Source organism: Prionailurus viverrinus, chromosome A2, assembly GCF_022837055.1.
Source record: "Prionailurus viverrinus isolate Anna chromosome A2, UM_Priviv_1.0, whole genome shotgun sequence".
NCBI lineage: Eukaryota > Metazoa > Chordata > Mammalia > Carnivora > Felidae > Prionailurus > Prionailurus viverrinus.
In genome coordinates this window covers 81,777,452-81,794,864 of record NC_062562.1, presented here as the reverse complement: position 1 = coordinate 81,794,864, position 17,413 = coordinate 81,777,452, and the positions used below count along the sequence as shown (strand labels likewise).

The window sequence follows — 17,413 nt, the reverse complement described above, 5'->3', positions numbered from 1 at the left end:
CTATGAGATGAAACAGTGTCAAAGTAAACTCTGTTAACTACTTATGTTAGCAGGTATACAAATGCAATGAGATTTACTGGGGTCTTTTAATGTTTATTTATTTTGAGAGGGAGCAAGCAGGGGAAAGGCAGAAAGAGAGAGAGGGAGAGAGATAACCCCAAGCAGGTTCCACACTCAAAGCCAATATCAAGAGTTGGGCACTTAACCAACTGAGCCACCTGGTGATTTACTGGTTTTAAAAAGCATGAAATAACAATCTCATAAAATGCCAGACTTTATTGCAAAAGAGAGAAAGAAGACACCCTATTAAGTATTTATCTCCTTTGAGAAACAAATGAAAACCAGCTTTCCCAAATGCCTGAATACATATGGTTTAAGTAAAAACTATAGCACTTTCAAAATAAAATCTAGGAATGTTTTCACATGCTTTCAGTCTAAAGGGCTGACTTGTTTCAAGGAAAGTAAATTGTGAGATCATTGACTTACAGAGTGTTGGCAAATAGGGGGGAAAATGCAGTGTCTTCAAAGCTGTCATTATACTGGCTGACGTTTTGCTCCTCCCCAGCCCCCTGCCCTCTCCCAACACTCCCACCCAGGCCATTGCTTTTGCACCAAAGTAGAAAGAATTCTTTTTAGGGGAAATTATGCATTTTGTCTGAGAACAAATGATATGAAAATGGTTCATGATATTGGTATTAGAGCACATTTTCCAAATCCAAAATATGGACATTATATACCCTAAGTATTTTAAAACAGTATTAAGGGGTTCTGGGTGGCTCAGTTGGGTTAAGCATCCAACTCTTGATTTCAGCTCAGGTCATGATCTTTTGGCTATGAGATGGAGCCCCATGTTGGGCTCTGTGTTGGGCGTGGAGCCTACTTAAGACTTTCTCTCTCTCTCTCTCTCTGTCTCTCTTCCTCCTTCCCTCCCTCACTCAAAAATAAATAAATAGACAAACAAAAAACCGTAATGAGAAAATGTTTGAAATAGCAGCAAAATGTTTGAAATCAAAGTTGACCAGTGAATTCTAGGGTTAGTCCACATCAACTAAAATCTATGTTTAGATTCCCTTTTTACTCCTGGAGGGGGAAAAAGAGTTTTGTTGTCTTATTTCGTGTTACATATTTGATATTTGCTAATTACCCACCCTCCAGCAGAATTAAATACATATGGATTCAGAACTGATAGCTACCACAGCTTGCCAAAACACAACCAGATTTTTCAAAATGTTGATAAAAATTGTTTAGTTTTAGACTCTACAGGAATATATTCCCTCCCCCTAAAAAGGGAAAAGCTTCTTCCTAGGCATTTTCAGAGTTTGCTGTTGTCCCAGGGAACTGTCAGATCATCACCATACACATTTTTTCATTTTTTATGCACTTATGTCTTACATTTGAAATATTTTCCTAATTCATGCCTTTTTTTTGTGGCATCTTTCCAGTGAGTATTTAAAAAATGCACATGAGCCCAGAAACCATTTTTAGAAAGCTAACATAAAAGTGATTTTTGAAATAAAATATTGTAGTCAATTAAATCAAGGGAAAAGCTTTGTGTGAGCAAAAACATACTCCGGAATTTTGCATTGAGACACGTTACCGTTAGGAAAATATAATTAAGACCAAAATCCTCCAACATGGAAATTCTCTCCACAAAGGTAGTTGAGGAAAAAAGAAAACATTTATTATTGAATAAGCATTAAACCAAGATGTGACACACATCACAGGCAATCTTCTAAGCGATTGCAAAGCTGAAAACGCAATACTTACATGTTTTCAGGATAAGTAACTCGTCCTCAAGTGAGAGGGCTTGACAGCATTCTTTGTCATACATGGGGCATCTTCACTCTATCTGGTAATTGAGGTGGCCAGTTATGTTAGCTAATTGGCTTTACCCAGAGGAAAACAAATTCCATCTTCGTGACTAAGGAGCAAGGCCCCTACCTTCCCTCAGAAACTGGGAGATAAGGGAACTGGCTCCCCTGAAGTTTACATTTCAAAGAGATGGCTCTCAGGTCCTTTAGGAAGACACTCCTGGCTCATAAAGTTGACAGAATCCCTGGTTAGGCTTCTAAAGGATATGTATACATTTCAAAGAGAGGATAAAGTACTTAAAATTACAAGTTTTCTAAAGTAGAGCTCTGAGAAAAAGGAGAGGAGGGAATTTTTTTTTCAACAAGGAGAATTAGGTCTCTCATTTTTGTATATGTGTCCTTATAATACGCCAAACAGTTGCATGTAACCCAGCTACTCATTGCGTTAATAACTACTTTCTGTTTCTAGCTGCTTTTTTAGGACTCACACATTTAGAAGAGTTAGATTTATCAAACAACAGTCTACAAAACTTTGACTATGGCGTATTAGAAGACTTGTATTTTTTGAAACTCTTGTGGCTCAGAGATAACCCTTGGAGATGTGACTACAATATCCACTACCTCTACTACTGGTTAAAGCACCACTACAACGTCCACTATAACGGCCTGGAATGCAAGATGCCTGAAGAATACAAAGGGTGGTTTGTGGGAAAATATATTCGCAGTTACTTTGAAGAATGCCCCAAAGACAAATTACCAGCCTACCCTGAGACATTTGATCAGGATCCGGAAGATGATGAATGGGAGAAGATTCATAGGGATCACACAGCCAAGAAGCAAAGTGTAAGAATCACTATAGTGGGATAACTTAGGAATTGTTTTGGTTGCAACTGGTTTTGAATTTGCTATACCGGTGTCAGAAAACCATATGTTTACATTTTGATTAACTGTGTTGCCTATTTATGCAGGGTTATCCAGTTACAGGAAGGTTCCCTTAATTATTATTTTTATTGTGAGAAATTCTAGCAACCAAGGGAATACTTCCATCCCGCTTGCCTGCCTGTTTGCAGACCGGCCTTTGGTGACGGTTCCACACTGGTAAACTGCGGGAGTTGGGTCCTAATGATGGCATTGGAATTTCATAACATCCTGTATATATGTTTTTACTGCCTTTTGAAAATAAAAATTTTAAAAACTTGGTTCATTTTTATATGCCTTGTGAGAGCTGCTTGTACACACCTAAAGATGATCAAAGTGAAAATATATGAGCGCTTAGGAATAATAAAATATCATTCTCTCCCCTCTGCCCCCTCCCACTTTTTTTTCCAGCAAGTCAGCTTATACATAGAATAAAATTCCATTTCTGATTCCTGTGCATTCCAAAATGTGATCCTGGCAAACCCAAATTTTCAAGTGCTCTTCACTGATTTCTTGCAAAAAACAAAACAAAACAAAACAAAACAAAACAAAAAACTGTCAAGCTAGACCTGAAGGAGAATTGTCACAAATAATAAATAAGAGAATCTGAGAATTATATTGGAGACTGGCCAGAAGATGGGACTCAGAAGAAGTTGTAGATGGTGTGAATCATAAGCAACGAAGAGGTATAAACACTAGTGAATGTGGAAATAGTGCTGATTTTTGAAAGAATTCAGACTGGGGAGCCACCTGCCAGTGGGAAATGCCTGAGCCCTTCCTGCTAAGCTAATATGTCAAGCATAAAGCAAAGGATGAAATTAGAAATCAGGGTCAGGATTTGGGATGAGGTAGAAGCAAACAGGAGGCAGTGATATCAATAGCAACTGAGTAAGGAGGCAGTGTCCAGGAGAAGCCCCATGATATGAGTTTGCAGGTTAGAAATCACTCACCCAGAGAAGCAGATCAGCACAAAAAGAGGAAATACCTGGAGACAAACCCCATCAGCTTGTGTTTTGATAGTTAGCTGTACTATTACAAAAATAAAATGAAAAGAAATATATACATATCCTTTACAATACCACTTTTTTCGGGATACCTGGCTGGCCCAGTCAGTTGAGCAACTCTTAATCTCAGCTCAGGTCGTGATCTCACAGTTCATGGGTTCGAGCCCACGGTGGGCTCTGCACGGACAGTGCAGAGGCTGCTTGGGATTCGGTCTCTGTCCCTGACCCTGACCCACTCTTTCTCTCTCTCTCTCTCTCTCTCTCAAAATAAATAAACTTAAAAAAAAAAATTTTAAACAACTTTTTCCTTTTTGTAGACATTTCCCTTTCACTCTGAGTTGAATACATTTTCATTCTTCTATCAAGGTATTCCTACAAAGTTTAGCAACTGGTCTCATTTGATCCTTGCACAAAGCATACAAGATAGTATATGACAAATAGTTTCTTTCATATACAAATAGTGTATGACAAATAGTTTCATAAGCACCTACTAGATGCCATACACTGTGCTAAAAGCTTCACATACTCTATTTCTAATTCTCAACAAGATCCCTCTGAGGGAGGTAATACTATCTGTCTTTTCTAGATGAGGAATCCAAAGCTTGGGGTTTAGGTAGCTTGGATAACGTCACAGAGCCAGCGGGTGACAGAGCCAGCATTCAGGTCCATCTTAGCCCTGGCTGCCGGGCAGGTGTGCAGAGCACTCTCACAGTCACTGTTGGCCACGGCTGCCTCACATCAGAACTTGCAGAATCAGACCCCAGAAGAGGAATGGTACCAAGAAAGTTAAGCCTTTTTGTCCAGAAACACCCGCGAGGGCAGCTGGCAGGAGAGAGTCTTTGGCCCAAGTCATTTAGTACATACCAGAAACCAAGAGAATGGGATGCTGGAAGAATTGCTGGAGCTAGTGGTTCAGGGAAGGACCCTAGATTAAGAGGTTCTAACCACTCTGCCCATTTTACCAGTGGTTGGAATTAGGGGGAGAGACTTATGCATACTTGGGTCTCAATGCAAATCTTCACCTTACTGTTCAATGTTACCAGAGTGTGAACGTTCATGAACACTCAGAATAGTAAGGACACAAGACCTGAAACAGCCAAGATGTGACGGTGGAAAAAGCCTGAGTGGGACCTCAGTAGGAGACCAAGTCACGTGGTAGGGACACAAGGGTTCTGGGAGGAAAAAAAAAAAGAGATTAAATCCGATTCAGACAAAGGGCCCATGTTACTCTCTGGTTCAGTTTTTGGAGGCTAGTTGGTGATTTGATTGGTTGATTTTTATCGACAGTGTCACCCTCCACGTCTAATTGGAAATAAAGCACTAGCAATGCATAGAAATTGATCCAGACCATCCAAAAGTAAGTTAGAGTTGTTAGTATCTCCCGGGACTGAAATTGAAGTACATTTTTGAAAGCTTAGGATTTGCCCCTTCTCTGTATCAGAGTTTATACTTTTCAGGGAAGTATAGTTGATCAATGATGGAATGAACAATTAGGTACATCCCCTTCTGCCAATTTCTTGATAGTTTAATAACTTGCCTTTGAAACTGCCTTCTGTTCAATAGATGATGAGGGTCAGGAGATTTAAAAAAAAAATAAGTATATTTTATGGCAGTCAAAAATATAATAATCCTGGGGCGCCTGGGTGGCGCAGTCGGTTAAGCGTCCGACTTCAGCCAGGTCACGATCTCGCGGTCCGTGAGTTCGAGCCCCGCGTCAGGCTCTGGGCTGATGGCTCAGAGCCTGGAGCCTGTTTCTGATTCTGTGTCTCCCTCTCTCTCTGCCCCTCCCCCCGTTCATGCTCTGTCTCTCTCTGTCCCAAAAATAAATAAACGTTGAAAAAATATATATATAATAATCCTGAGAACTACATATTTGAACATACATGTTTAAATGTGACTTGGCTATTTATCCAAATGTTACTTGAGTATTTGGATAAATACTCAAGTTTTGTTTTGTTTTAACTTTCCTGCTAATCCTGAAATTCCCTAATTTTTCTGAAGTAAGTAAGATTCACTTCAAGCTGAGGTCTCTTGAGTCCTAAGTCTGAGTCAGCTCAGACCTACTGCCTGGTTATTTGGGAAAGATATTTAACATTAACCAGTTCAGAGTTTTCATTTACTAATCATTCATCCTCTGGAGCTTTATGCCCTATATCAACTAACATCTGTTTCTGAAAATCTGTTTCTCCTGCTCTGGCAAATAGAAGCAATTCAGTACTAAGAATCTACTTGCCTAAATTCTATGAGACATTGAGGCTCCTTTCTTCAGGAGGTGTGGGGTATTGGTGTGTACAGGAAGATGTAATATGTGACTAACAAATCCATATCAATGCTAGAATGAATAACAACAACACGAACGTGGCAGGCAGACTGGAAAATTACTTCATAATCCTGTTCAAAAAAATGTCAATATTGTATCTCACAAATTCTAGAAGCATAAACATGCAACTCCAAGGGTATCCACAAGTCAAAGCTTCTTCTGGACTGCTCTAATCTTGCAGTCATTGAGTGAGTGTAGAAAAATTAGGGATGGCTCCTCATCCCTAATATATCTGTTTTACTCCAGCACAACAACACAACTGCTGAACTTAAAAATCACTTGTGGGGGCGCCTGGGTGGCTCCGTTGGTTAAGTGTCCGACTTTGGCTCAGGTCATGATCTGGCGGGTTCATGAGTTCAAGCCCCACGTCGGGCTCTGTGCTGACTGCTCAGAGCCTGGAGCCTGCTTCAGATTCTGTGTCTCCCTCTCTCTCTGCCCCTCCCCTGCTAGTGTTGTGTCTCTCTCTGTCTCAAAAATAAATAAACACTAAAAAAAAAAAAAATCACTTGTGTACCCTTGCCAAACATTTGCTAAAGTGTTTTAGCATATACTCTGCACACTTGATTGTCACAATATTAGAGCAAGCATTTTCTCCCCTGCCTTCATCTGCCTTTTAAACATTTTAAGATAACAATTTAAAGCTAATTTTATTATAGAGTTTTTGCAGACCAGGATTTTGTACAACTCTTGTGGCCATTCAGCCAAACAGCTCAAATAATCAGCCAGTATTTATCTTCAGTGTAACAGTCAGAAAGTCAAACTTCTTGCCAAAAATGTGTGTAATTCTAGACACACCAACAGACTAACCTTAGCTGGGGGGGAAAATTGAAAAGCTGAAACATCTCTGAGATTGGGTTTTATTTAATCTTTGATACACTCGAGGTAGCTGGAATTAAAACTGATTTTATTAAGTAATCCTTAGCAAATTGAAAATATCACAAAGATGAGATAAGCATTACATTTACTCCCTTAGAAAATTAAGGTCTACTCAGGCTTTCATGTTTAATTTTTTCCATGATAAAGGCATTTTCACCAAGAATTACACTTCTACAGAAATACTAAATTAAAAAAAAATTTTTTAAGTTTATTTCTTTATTTTGAGAGTGAGCAAGCATGAGCTGGGGAGGGGCAGAGAGACAGGGAGAATCAGAAGCAGGCTCTGCACACTGCCAGCACAGAACCCAATGTGGGGCTTTATCTCACAAAAAGTGAGATCATGACCTGAGCCAAAACCAAGAGTCTGCCACTTAACTGACTGAGCCACTCAGGTGCCTTAATACTAAATTTTTTTCTAATTTTTTTTTACATTTATTTATTTTTGAGAGACAGAGCACAAGTTGGGGAGGGACAGAGAGAGAGAGAGAGAGAGAGAGAGAGAGAGAGAATCCAAAGCAGGCTCTAGGTTTCGAGCTGTCAGCACAGAGCCTGTTGTGGGGCTCAAACTCACAAACTGTGAGATCATGACCTGAGCTGAAGTCAGATGCTTAACTGACTGAGCCACCCAGGCACCCCTTAATACTAAATATTTTTAAGTAGACAACAAAATATCAAAAAACTTGAGACAGGGGGCCCAGGGTGGCTCAGTCAGTTAGGCATCTCTTGATTTCAGCTCAGGTCATGATCTCACTTTTCATGAGATCGAGCTTCACATTGCCTCTGTGCTGACAGCACGGAGCCTGCTTGGGATTCTCTCTCTCTGCCCCTCCCCTACTCACTTGCTCTCCCTCTCGCTCTCTCTTTCTCTCTCTCTCTTTGTCTCTCTCTCTTTCTCTCACAAATAAACTAACTTAAAAAAAACCCTTAAGACAATATTTTTGGCTCTCTTAGACCTCAGATAAAATATAAACTAAGGTCCACGTATCTATATATATGATACAATAAATGAAATACATATGACATATAGAAGATATTGTTATCTGATGTAATGAACATATGCCCATTGTACAGTATAGAATTTTCATTTTTTGGCCCTCTCTGTATTTTCCACACAAGTTGCAATTTCATGTTGCCCATTTCATCACCATCCCAAACTTCCCAGTGGACTTTGTGCATAGGCATCAGGAAAAGTGTTTATGTGGAAATATGTTAAAAAAAAAAATCCAGGGAAGATTATAGCCATATATGCCAACATTTTAAAAGAATATAAACCTCAAATCAATAAGCTTAACCTTCCACCTTAAGACACTAAAAAAGAAGAGCAAGCAAAACCCAATGCAAGCAGGATAATAAAGATTGGAGCGGGGATAAAATAGAAAATAGAAAACCAATAGAATCAATAAAAATCAAAGTTGATGTTTAAAAATCATGTTCATAGCAGCATTATTTCACAATAGCCAAAAAGCAGAAGGAACCTGTGTCTACTGATGGATGAGTAGATAAACAAAATGTGGTTAAGAACATCTAATGGAGTATTTTTCTTTCTTTTTTTTTTAATATGAAATTTATTGTGAAATTGGTTTCCATACAACACCCAGTGCTCATCCCAACAGGTGCCTTCCTCAATACCCATCACCCGCCCTCCACTCCCTCCCACCCCCCATAAACCCTCAGTTCGTTCTCAGTTTTTAGGAGTCTCTTATGTTTTGGCTCCCTCCCTCTCTAACCATTTTTTTTCCTTCCCCTCCCCCATGGTCTTCTGTTAAGTTTCTCAGGATCCACATAAGAGTGAAAACATGGAATCTGTCCTTCTCTATATGACTTATTTCACTTAGCATAACACTCTCCAGTTCCATCCACGTTGCTACAAAAGGCCATATTTCATTCTTTCTCATTGCCATGTAGTATTCCATTGTGTATATAAACCACAATTTCTTTATCCATTCATCAGTTGATGGACATTTAGGCTCTTTCCATAATTTGGCTATTGTTGAGAGTGCTGCTAAAAACATTGGGGTACAAGTGCCCCTATGCATCAGTACTCCTGTATCCCTTGGGTAAATTCCTAACAGTGCTACTGCTGGGTCATAGGGTAGGTCTATTTTTAATTTTTTGAGGAACCTCCACACTGTTTTCCAGAGCGGCTGCACCAGTTTGCATTCCCGCCAACAGTGCAAGAGGGTTCCCGTTTCTCCACATCCTCGCCAGCATCTATAGTCTCCTGTTTTGTTCATTTTGGCCACTCTGACTGACATGAGGTGATATCTGAGTGTGGTTTTGATTTGTATTTCCCTGATGAGGAGCGATGTTGAGCATCTTTTCATGTGCCTGTTGGCCATCCGGATGTCTTCTTTAGAGAAGTGTCTATTCATGTTTTCTGCCCATTTCTTCACTGGATTATTTGTTTTTTGGGTGTGGAGTTTGGTGAGCTTTTTATAGATTTCGGATACCAGCCCTTTGTCCGATATGTCATTTGCAAATATCTTTTCCCATTCCGTTGGTTGCCTTTTAGTTTTGTTGATTGTTTCCTTTGCAGTGCAGAGCTTTTTATCTTCATGAGGTTCCGATAGTTCATTTTGCTTTTAATTCCCTTTCCTTTGGAGATGTCTCAAGTAAGAAATTGCTGCAGCTGAGGTCAGAGAGGTTTTTCCCTGCTTTCTCCTCTAGGGTTTTGATGGTTTCCTGTCTCACATTCAGGTCCTTTATCCTAATGGAGTATTTTTCGCTCTTAAAAAAGAGAGAGATTCAGATATGAGCCTCCACAGGGGTGAAACTTGCAGACATGATGCTAAGTGAAAGAAACCAGGCTCAAAAGAGCAGATATTGTATGATTCTACTTATATGAGGTAGCCAAATCCATAGAGAAATAAAGTATAATGGTGCTTGTCATGGGTTGGTAGTAGGGAGAAATAGGGAGTTCATATTTCATGGTTCAGAATTTCAGTTTTGCAACTGAAAAAAAAAACTTGGAAAAGTTGGGGAGGTAGATGGTGATGATGGTTCCACAACAATATGAAGGCACAGAACTGTACACTTAAAATGGTTAAAATGACAACTTTTATGTTAAGTATATTTTGCTACAACAAAAAAAGAACTAAAAGTTGGTTATTTGAAATGATCAACAAAATTAACAAACCTGTAGCTAGACTGACCAAGAAAAACAAGAGGGAAGATGAAAATTTCTAAAATTGCAAATGAAAATGATGCATTACTGCTTACTTCACAGGTATAAAAAGGATTATAAGAGAATTCTATCCACAATTATGCCTCAACAGATTGGGTTACCTACATGGAATTGGCAAATTCCTAGGAACACACAAGCTATCAAACTTGACTCAGGAAGAAACATAAAATCTGAATACATCTATAACAAATAAGGATATTAAATCAGCAATCAAAACACCTCCAACAAAGAAAAACCTAGGGCCAGATGGCTTCAGTGGCAAATTCCACCAAACATTTAAAGAATAATTAACACCAATCCTTCTCAAACTCTTTGAAGATGTGGAAAAGGAGAAAATAGCTCCTAACTCATTCTGCGAAGCCAGTGTTACCCCGATAACAAAGCCAGGCAAAGACGTCACAAGAAAGGGAAACTATAGGCCAATATTCCTTTTAAATATAGATGTGAAAATCCTCAACAAAGTATTAGCAAAGAAAATACAGCAGCATGGTGAAAGGATTATACACCATGAATAAGTGAGATTGGTCCCAGGAAAGTGAAGGTGGTTCAACATATAAAAATCAATCAATGTGATAACAGCATATTAATAGAATGAAGAAAAAATCTCAGTGAAAAAGCATTTGACAAAACTCAACACCCTTTTATGATTAAAAAAAAAAAGACTTGGAATGAAAGCTTCCAGAGATATGTGCCCTGCCATTTGTCAGAAACTCACCCCAGTGTTCAACCACCATTGCCAACATGAAAATCTTAGGTCAAACCAAAACCTTAAATGTTGCATCTTGAGTCCATTTTCTTCCTTCAAAAAAGAGATTCATTTAATAGTAAAAATGTCTCCACATTTTTCTGGAGACAGTAAGTTTGGGTGGCTAGCACACTTTTTAAGTTTTATTTAAATTCCGGTTAACATACAGCATGATATTAGCTTCAGGTGTATAATACAGTGATTCAACAAGTCCACGCAATGTCCAGTGCTCATCACAAGTGCACTCCTTAATTCCCATCACCTGTTTAACACAATCCCTCCACTTACCTTCCCTCTGGTAACCATCAGTTTGTTCTCTATAGTTAAGAGTCTATTCTTAGTGTACCTCTTTCTTTCTTTCTTTCTTTTTTTCTTTGCTTGTTTGTTTTGTTTCTGGAATTCCACGAGTGAAATCATAAGGTATTTATCTTTCTGTGACTTCTTTCACTTAGCATAGTACTCTCTGGTTCCGACCATGTCGTTGCAAATGGAAAGATTTCATTCTCTTTTATGGTTGAGTAATATTCCATTGTATACATACTACTTCTTTGTCCATTCATCAGTCGATGGACACTTAGGTTTTTCCATAATTTGGCTATTGTAATGCTATTACAATGCATTTGCTACAATGTAATTGCTATTACAATTATTTCCATAATTTGGCTATTATAATGCTATAAACTGGATGGCTAGCACATTAAGGCTTACAATTATTTTGTTAACTCTTTATTACTAATAAAGTAATAAATTCATTCAAGATAGCAGACTAAGCCCATATTTCAGCTTTCCTCTCCTACCCAAATTCTGAGAAATGATTTTTTTTCAAAAATCTGTAATATCTCTGGAAAACAAAACAGGAATGGTATTGGTGGATCAGAAATTAATAGTTCCTAAAATTCCAAAGGCAGACATGACCAGACTGAATGAGGAACAAACAGAACATGGCTGCTGTAAAAAAAGGAACAGCATTATATCTCTATAAAGAGTGTATCCCAGAAATAAAAGATATAATAATAATAACACTATTCTCATTAAAAATATGAAAAAAGGAGTCAAGAATAAGACAATATGGCTCCATAACCCTGCTACTGGGAGAAAAAAAAAGGAGAAATAAAAGATATAAGACTAGGAAGGAATGGAGATAAATGATCTGCCTGTAAAACCCAAAAGAATCAACTGACAAACTGTTAAAACCAAGAAGACACTTTAATATTAATCAAATACAATAACATAAAAACTATAGCTTTTTTCAGTATCAGCAACCAGTCAGAATTATCCAATTTGGTATATTTTATTTATTTTTCTATTTAAAAAAAAATTATAGGGGCGCCTGGGTGGCGCAGTCGGTTAAGCGTCCGACTTCAGCCAGGTCACGATCTCGCAGTCTGTGAGTTCAAGCCCCGCGTCAGGCTCTGGGCTGATGGCTCAGAGCCTGGAGCCTGTTTCCGATTCTGTGTCTCCCTCTCTCTCTGCCCCTCCCCCGTTCATGCTCTGTCTCTCTCTGTCCCAAAAATAAATAAACGTTGAAAATAAATAAATAAATAAATAAATAAATAAATAAATAAATAAATAAAAATTATAGATACACTTGAAACTCTTTGTGAAACTTTTCCCCATTTCATTCAACTCTGTCCACCTCAAGAGATAACCACTATCTTGCATTTGGAGTTTTCCTTCCCATGCATGCTTTTTACATTTTCCTTAAATATGTATTATTGAAATTATTTCAAAAGGTAAAGTATATATTATTTTGCACATTGAAAACTCGTATGCAAATGGTATTAGATTATATATGTCATTCTGCAACTTGCTTTCCCTCATATATCTCTAGACTCATCCATGTTGGTATTTACATGTTTATGGCTTTCTTTCTCATTATCTGAAATCAGTATGAATGTACACTTTTCTAAATATGTTTTTTCTCTCATTTCCAGAAATATATAAGGAAGCTGAAATGCACCTTAAAAAACAAATGGGTTGGGGTGCCTGAGTGGCTTAGTCATTGAGTGTCTGACTCTGGTTTTCAGCTCAGGTCATAAACTCACGGTTTGTGGGTTCATGCCGTTAGCGCAGAGTTTGCTGGGTATTCTCTCTCCCTTTCTGTCTGCCCCTCCCCCACTCACATGCTCTTTCTCTTTCAAAATAAATAAATACATATGTTAATGCAATGGACTGAATGTGCCCCTTGGCCAAATTCATATGTTGAAATCCTAGCTCCCTGTGTGTTGGTATTAGGAGGTAGGGCCTTCAGGACATAATTAGGGTAGAGCTTTCATGAATAGGATTAGTGCCTTTATACAAGGAACCCCAGAGATCTCTCTCTCCTCCTCTCTGCCATGTGAGGACACAAAAAGATGACAACCATTTATGACCTAGAAGAGGGCCCTCTCTAGACCTGATCTTGGACATCCAGCTTCCAGAACTGTGGGAAATAAGTTTCTGGTGTCTATGAGACTTTATTATGACAACTCAAACTGACTAAGGCAATTAAATACACATGTCACAGTGAAAGTACAAAGCAGCTGGGAGAAAACTGGAAAAAACCTCAATATCCAAACCGAGAATCATACCCCTAGACCAATGAGCCAGCTGCTCAATAACCTCAATATCCATCAAGAGGAAGAAAGTTAAATAAATTATGCTACATCCACAGTATGGAAAATGAGTTTAACGATTTAAAAATAATTTAGTAGTTCTATTTAGACTGACATGGAAAGATTTTCAGGATATAAAAGAAAATATAAAACAATATGATCCATTTCATATTAAAATTTTTAATTGTGTATTTTTAATCACATATATGTAAATGTATTTTAGAAAAACAGAAAACTAGGGGTGCCTGGGTGGTTCAGTTGGTTAAGCACCCAACTTCAGCTCAGGATATGATCTTGTGGTTTGTGGGTCCACATTGGGCTCTGTGCTTGCAGCTGGGAGCCTGGAGCCTGCTTTAGATTCTGTGCCCTGTCTCTCTCTGCCCCTCTCCCACTTGTGCTCTGTCTCTCTCAAAAATAAAATAAAAACATTTTTAAAAATTTTAAAAAAGAACAGAAAACTAATACCATTGAATACCTTTGAGTAAGTTAATGGGTTTGAGGGAGATACAGGGAGGTTTTTTGCTTTTTACTGTCTATTGTTAGAATTTTTAAATTGATAATATATTCTTATATTGTATTTTTTTTAGTAGATGAATTGAAGATACATAGATAGACAAATGCTAGACCAAAAAAAAGTGGTCAGTAAGAATGGACAAAGGACTGGAGCACCTGGGTGGCTCAGTTGGTTAAGTGTCTGACTCTTGGTTTCAGTTCAGGTTATGATTTCATTATTTTGTGAGTTCGAGCCCCATGTTGGGCTCTTGTGCTGGCAGCATGGAGCCTGCCTGAGATTCTCTCTCTCCCTCTCTCTCTCTCTGTCTCTGCTCCTACCCTGCTCACATTGCCTCCATCTCTCTCAAAATAAATAAACTTAAAAAAATAAGAATGGACAAAGGACCAACTCCCAGATCATACAATCCATTAAGAGTTGACTATATTATAAGCATTTTAAATGTTTTTAATTGGCATCCTTATGGCCTAAGACCATAACTGAAGTGTCCATTTTGTTTTATATTTTTCTTTATATTTGTTTAATTAAAAAACATAAAAGCAAGACAAAGAGTTGTAACGAACATACTCACTGACAGATCTCAAGGTTTTCAAGCGGAGAATACAACCACGAAAATTCAAACGCAGCACGTTTAGACGCCACCTTTGCAAAGTAGACACTATATATTTATCTGTGATGATGTTTTTTACTGTGGAAAAATCAATCTAAAAAGGATAAACAAAAGACGTTAAGAAGTGAGAAAGATCTTTTGCGTGTAAAAATTTTTAATATTTTTAAAGCACCAAGCAACATTTCTTCACCACATCTCTCATTTTTTCATTTCTTTGTTTTCATGGTCATTCTGGAGTTTAATTACAAACACATTTTTTTTTTGTTCATGGTCATTCCCAGGTTTAATTGCAAACAGATTCCAAATGTCCAGTCCAGGTCAACAGCTGGGAGGACAAGAGTCTCACATCTACCCCACAACAGAGTTGATTGTCTTGGAGTGACCTGGATAGCCCCCCATCACCCCAGGTGAGCCCCAAGGCTGCTTCAGTGTCAATGAACTCATCCTGGGTTCATTATTAATGTATGCCTGCTTCTTTATTCATGAGCACAGACTATGTGTTAAGTTCTTGACTATGGAAAAGACAATTCAGAGTGAGAGATTTATAGTGGCCTTTTCATAACTCATAATTTGGAGGAGGGAAGTCTGGAGAGAAGGAAAGAGGACTGACTGTACCTGGCTGATTGCATGTAAAATTGAAGAGCACAGAGGTTTATGTGAGTGCTGAGTGACGAGGGCTGGTTGACAATAACATTGATATCATAGTATTAATAATGTCTTTCAGCTACAAGATTAAGTTTATGAACTTCCAATTTCTCACTGCCTTCTGAACACAGCTATTCTTTGTGCTAAAATGTTTGTTTTAGCTGTGCCACATTTGAGCACTCCAAAATGAAGGCAAAATGAATAGAAGATGAAGGCAAACGTAGAATTGTGGAAAGAGAAATGTGCTGAACATAAAGCCTTCCTACCCAGGCTTTGTTCTTCACTGACATGTGCTCAGATTTTCTCTGACTTAACCTATTGAGAAGTGCTAGTTTTTTCTGCCAGGGCAGAAATGCTAGCTTTTTCTGCCAGGCTTCTGCAGGATTTGTCCTGATCTTAATGTCATATATATTCTTTCTCTTACCAATCATTTGGATTCTTTTTTTTTTTTTCCTAATTCTTTACAGGTTTTCCAAAGAAAAAAGTAACATCCCCAATCTGTCACATAAGAAAGAGATTTATTACTTTAAACCATTGATTCTCAAAGTATGGTCCTGGGACCAACAGCATCAGCATCACCCTTGAACTTGGAAATACTAATTCTCAAGCCCCACCCAGACCTACTGAGTTAGAGACTCTGGGTTGGCAACCAGCAATCTGTTTTAACAATCCCTTCAGATAATTCTGATGCATTCTGAAGTTTGAGCATCACTGCCTTAAACTAAAAATAAACCTAAGGCAGGAATATTAAATTTGGTAGCTAAGATGGGTTAGCCGAGACAGAAGCACATTTTCTTCTTGCCATTGTTGCACAAGGTGAGAGTGGAAGCCAAGTGAAGCCAAGAATGGAATGTCAAGAGGTTGACTTGATTTATGAGTGGTACCTGTCAGCCCCTCTTAGTTTCTTCTTTTAAGGTTTAGAATTTATGTGGAATGGTTCCAGCCACCTATTCATAGGTCGGTCTGAGCACATGATGTTATAAGTCCTCTGATCACTAGCAGTTAAGGAGGGGTGGTAAAGTCATCTACTAACTGGACATTAGGTGACAGGGAAGATGTTGCCACCATAACACTAGTTGACAGCATAAATTATTACAGAGATTAAAGTATCATCCAAGGAAAAGAAAGAAGTCAGCAGGGGCAATTTATGCTTATTTTTTGTTGTTGGCTGAGACCCCTCCCCAGTGTCTCATTGGAATAAGAAACACAAGCATGTTCTAGGTTACAAGAATAGTATAAAAATAGTACAATGACAAGGATAGTATAGAGGTACCTGCCTAGAAGTCTATATTAGAAAACACCTGAGTGTATATGTGTCTGTGTGCATGCAAACACACGAAGAATATCAAACAAGTTTTGTTTACATGTCGTATATTTTAGCCCTATTTCTTGTCAGTTTTTTTCCCCCTTTACTCTATATTTTGTGCTATTTTGTTATGTTTTTTAAACCAATAATAGGGGCTGATATTTATTGAGTGCTGCCTACATGCCAGGCTTTATAGGAAGCACTTCACTTGCATTTCCTCAACTTATCTCTGCAGCATCCTGAGTGAGGCAATGTTAAGTCTAATGCAGATCTAACGGAGCTTTGTTTCAATTTAAAAATAATATTTGATTTATATCTACCATTCAAATTAGAAAATACTTATAATCTATCTCTTAAAATAACATTATTATCTTTCTGTCTTTTCCTTTGGCCTTGTGCCTGGGCAAAAGAGAAACAAATGCACCTACTGTTTGTGGACCTGTGGGGGGAGCAGGGGAAAAAGTAGTCCCTAATACAGTTGGCTTTTATGGGGATCGGTTCTCCTTTAAGAACTAGGATCAAGTCATAGTTCAGGTAGTGTCTACTTACACCATTCCACAACGAGCTTGCTTGTGTCATCAACATCCAGGAGTGACAAACGTGACTACATATTATTTTATCTTTTAAGCTGAGGTAGAAGAAAATCTAAACACAAAGAAGAGAAATACACAATTTTGAAAACTGTGTGAATTTGGATATAACTCTTCCACTTACCTTTTGTTGCTGTTGTTAATCATGATAATATAATCCATATTGTAGTAGCAGGGGTTTAAGTGCTGGAATTTTATCTGATGAGAGGAATTTTATCTAAAGCACTGGAACTTATCTGATGATGCCTTTGATATAATGTGATCTTTACAATTGATAGTCACAGAAGGATAGGGAAGAA

General features: G+C 38.2%; 2 protein-coding genes across 6 annotated transcripts in view; one reads left to right on the top strand and one right to left on the bottom strand.

Moving 5' to 3' along the window:
* LRRC17 (leucine rich repeat containing 17) overlaps positions 1 to 2,971 on the top strand; it is a 31,653-nt gene extending 28,682 nt beyond the window's left edge. The window contains exon 4 of the mRNA XM_047825905.1: positions 2,281 to 2,971. Within this exon, the coding sequence (XP_047681861.1) occupies positions 2,281 to 2,678 (398 nt within the window). The 3' untranslated portion in view covers positions 2,679 to 2,971. The remainder of the gene's footprint in view (positions 1 to 2,280) is intronic.
* The window catches only part of FBXL13 (F-box and leucine rich repeat protein 13), a 217,356-nt gene that overhangs the window by 108,046 nt on the left and 91,897 nt on the right, over positions 1 to 17,413 (bottom strand). For all 5 annotated transcript variants that reach the window (XM_047825866.1, XM_047825876.1, XM_047825898.1 and 2 more), the window contains 2 exons: positions 17,074 to 17,169; positions 14,535 to 14,667 (listed from right to left, as the gene is read on the bottom strand). In XM_047825866.1, coding sequence (XP_047681822.1) covers positions 14,535 to 14,667; positions 17,074 to 17,169 — 229 coding nt within the window. The remainder of the gene's footprint in view (positions 1 to 14,534; positions 14,668 to 17,073; positions 17,170 to 17,413) is intronic.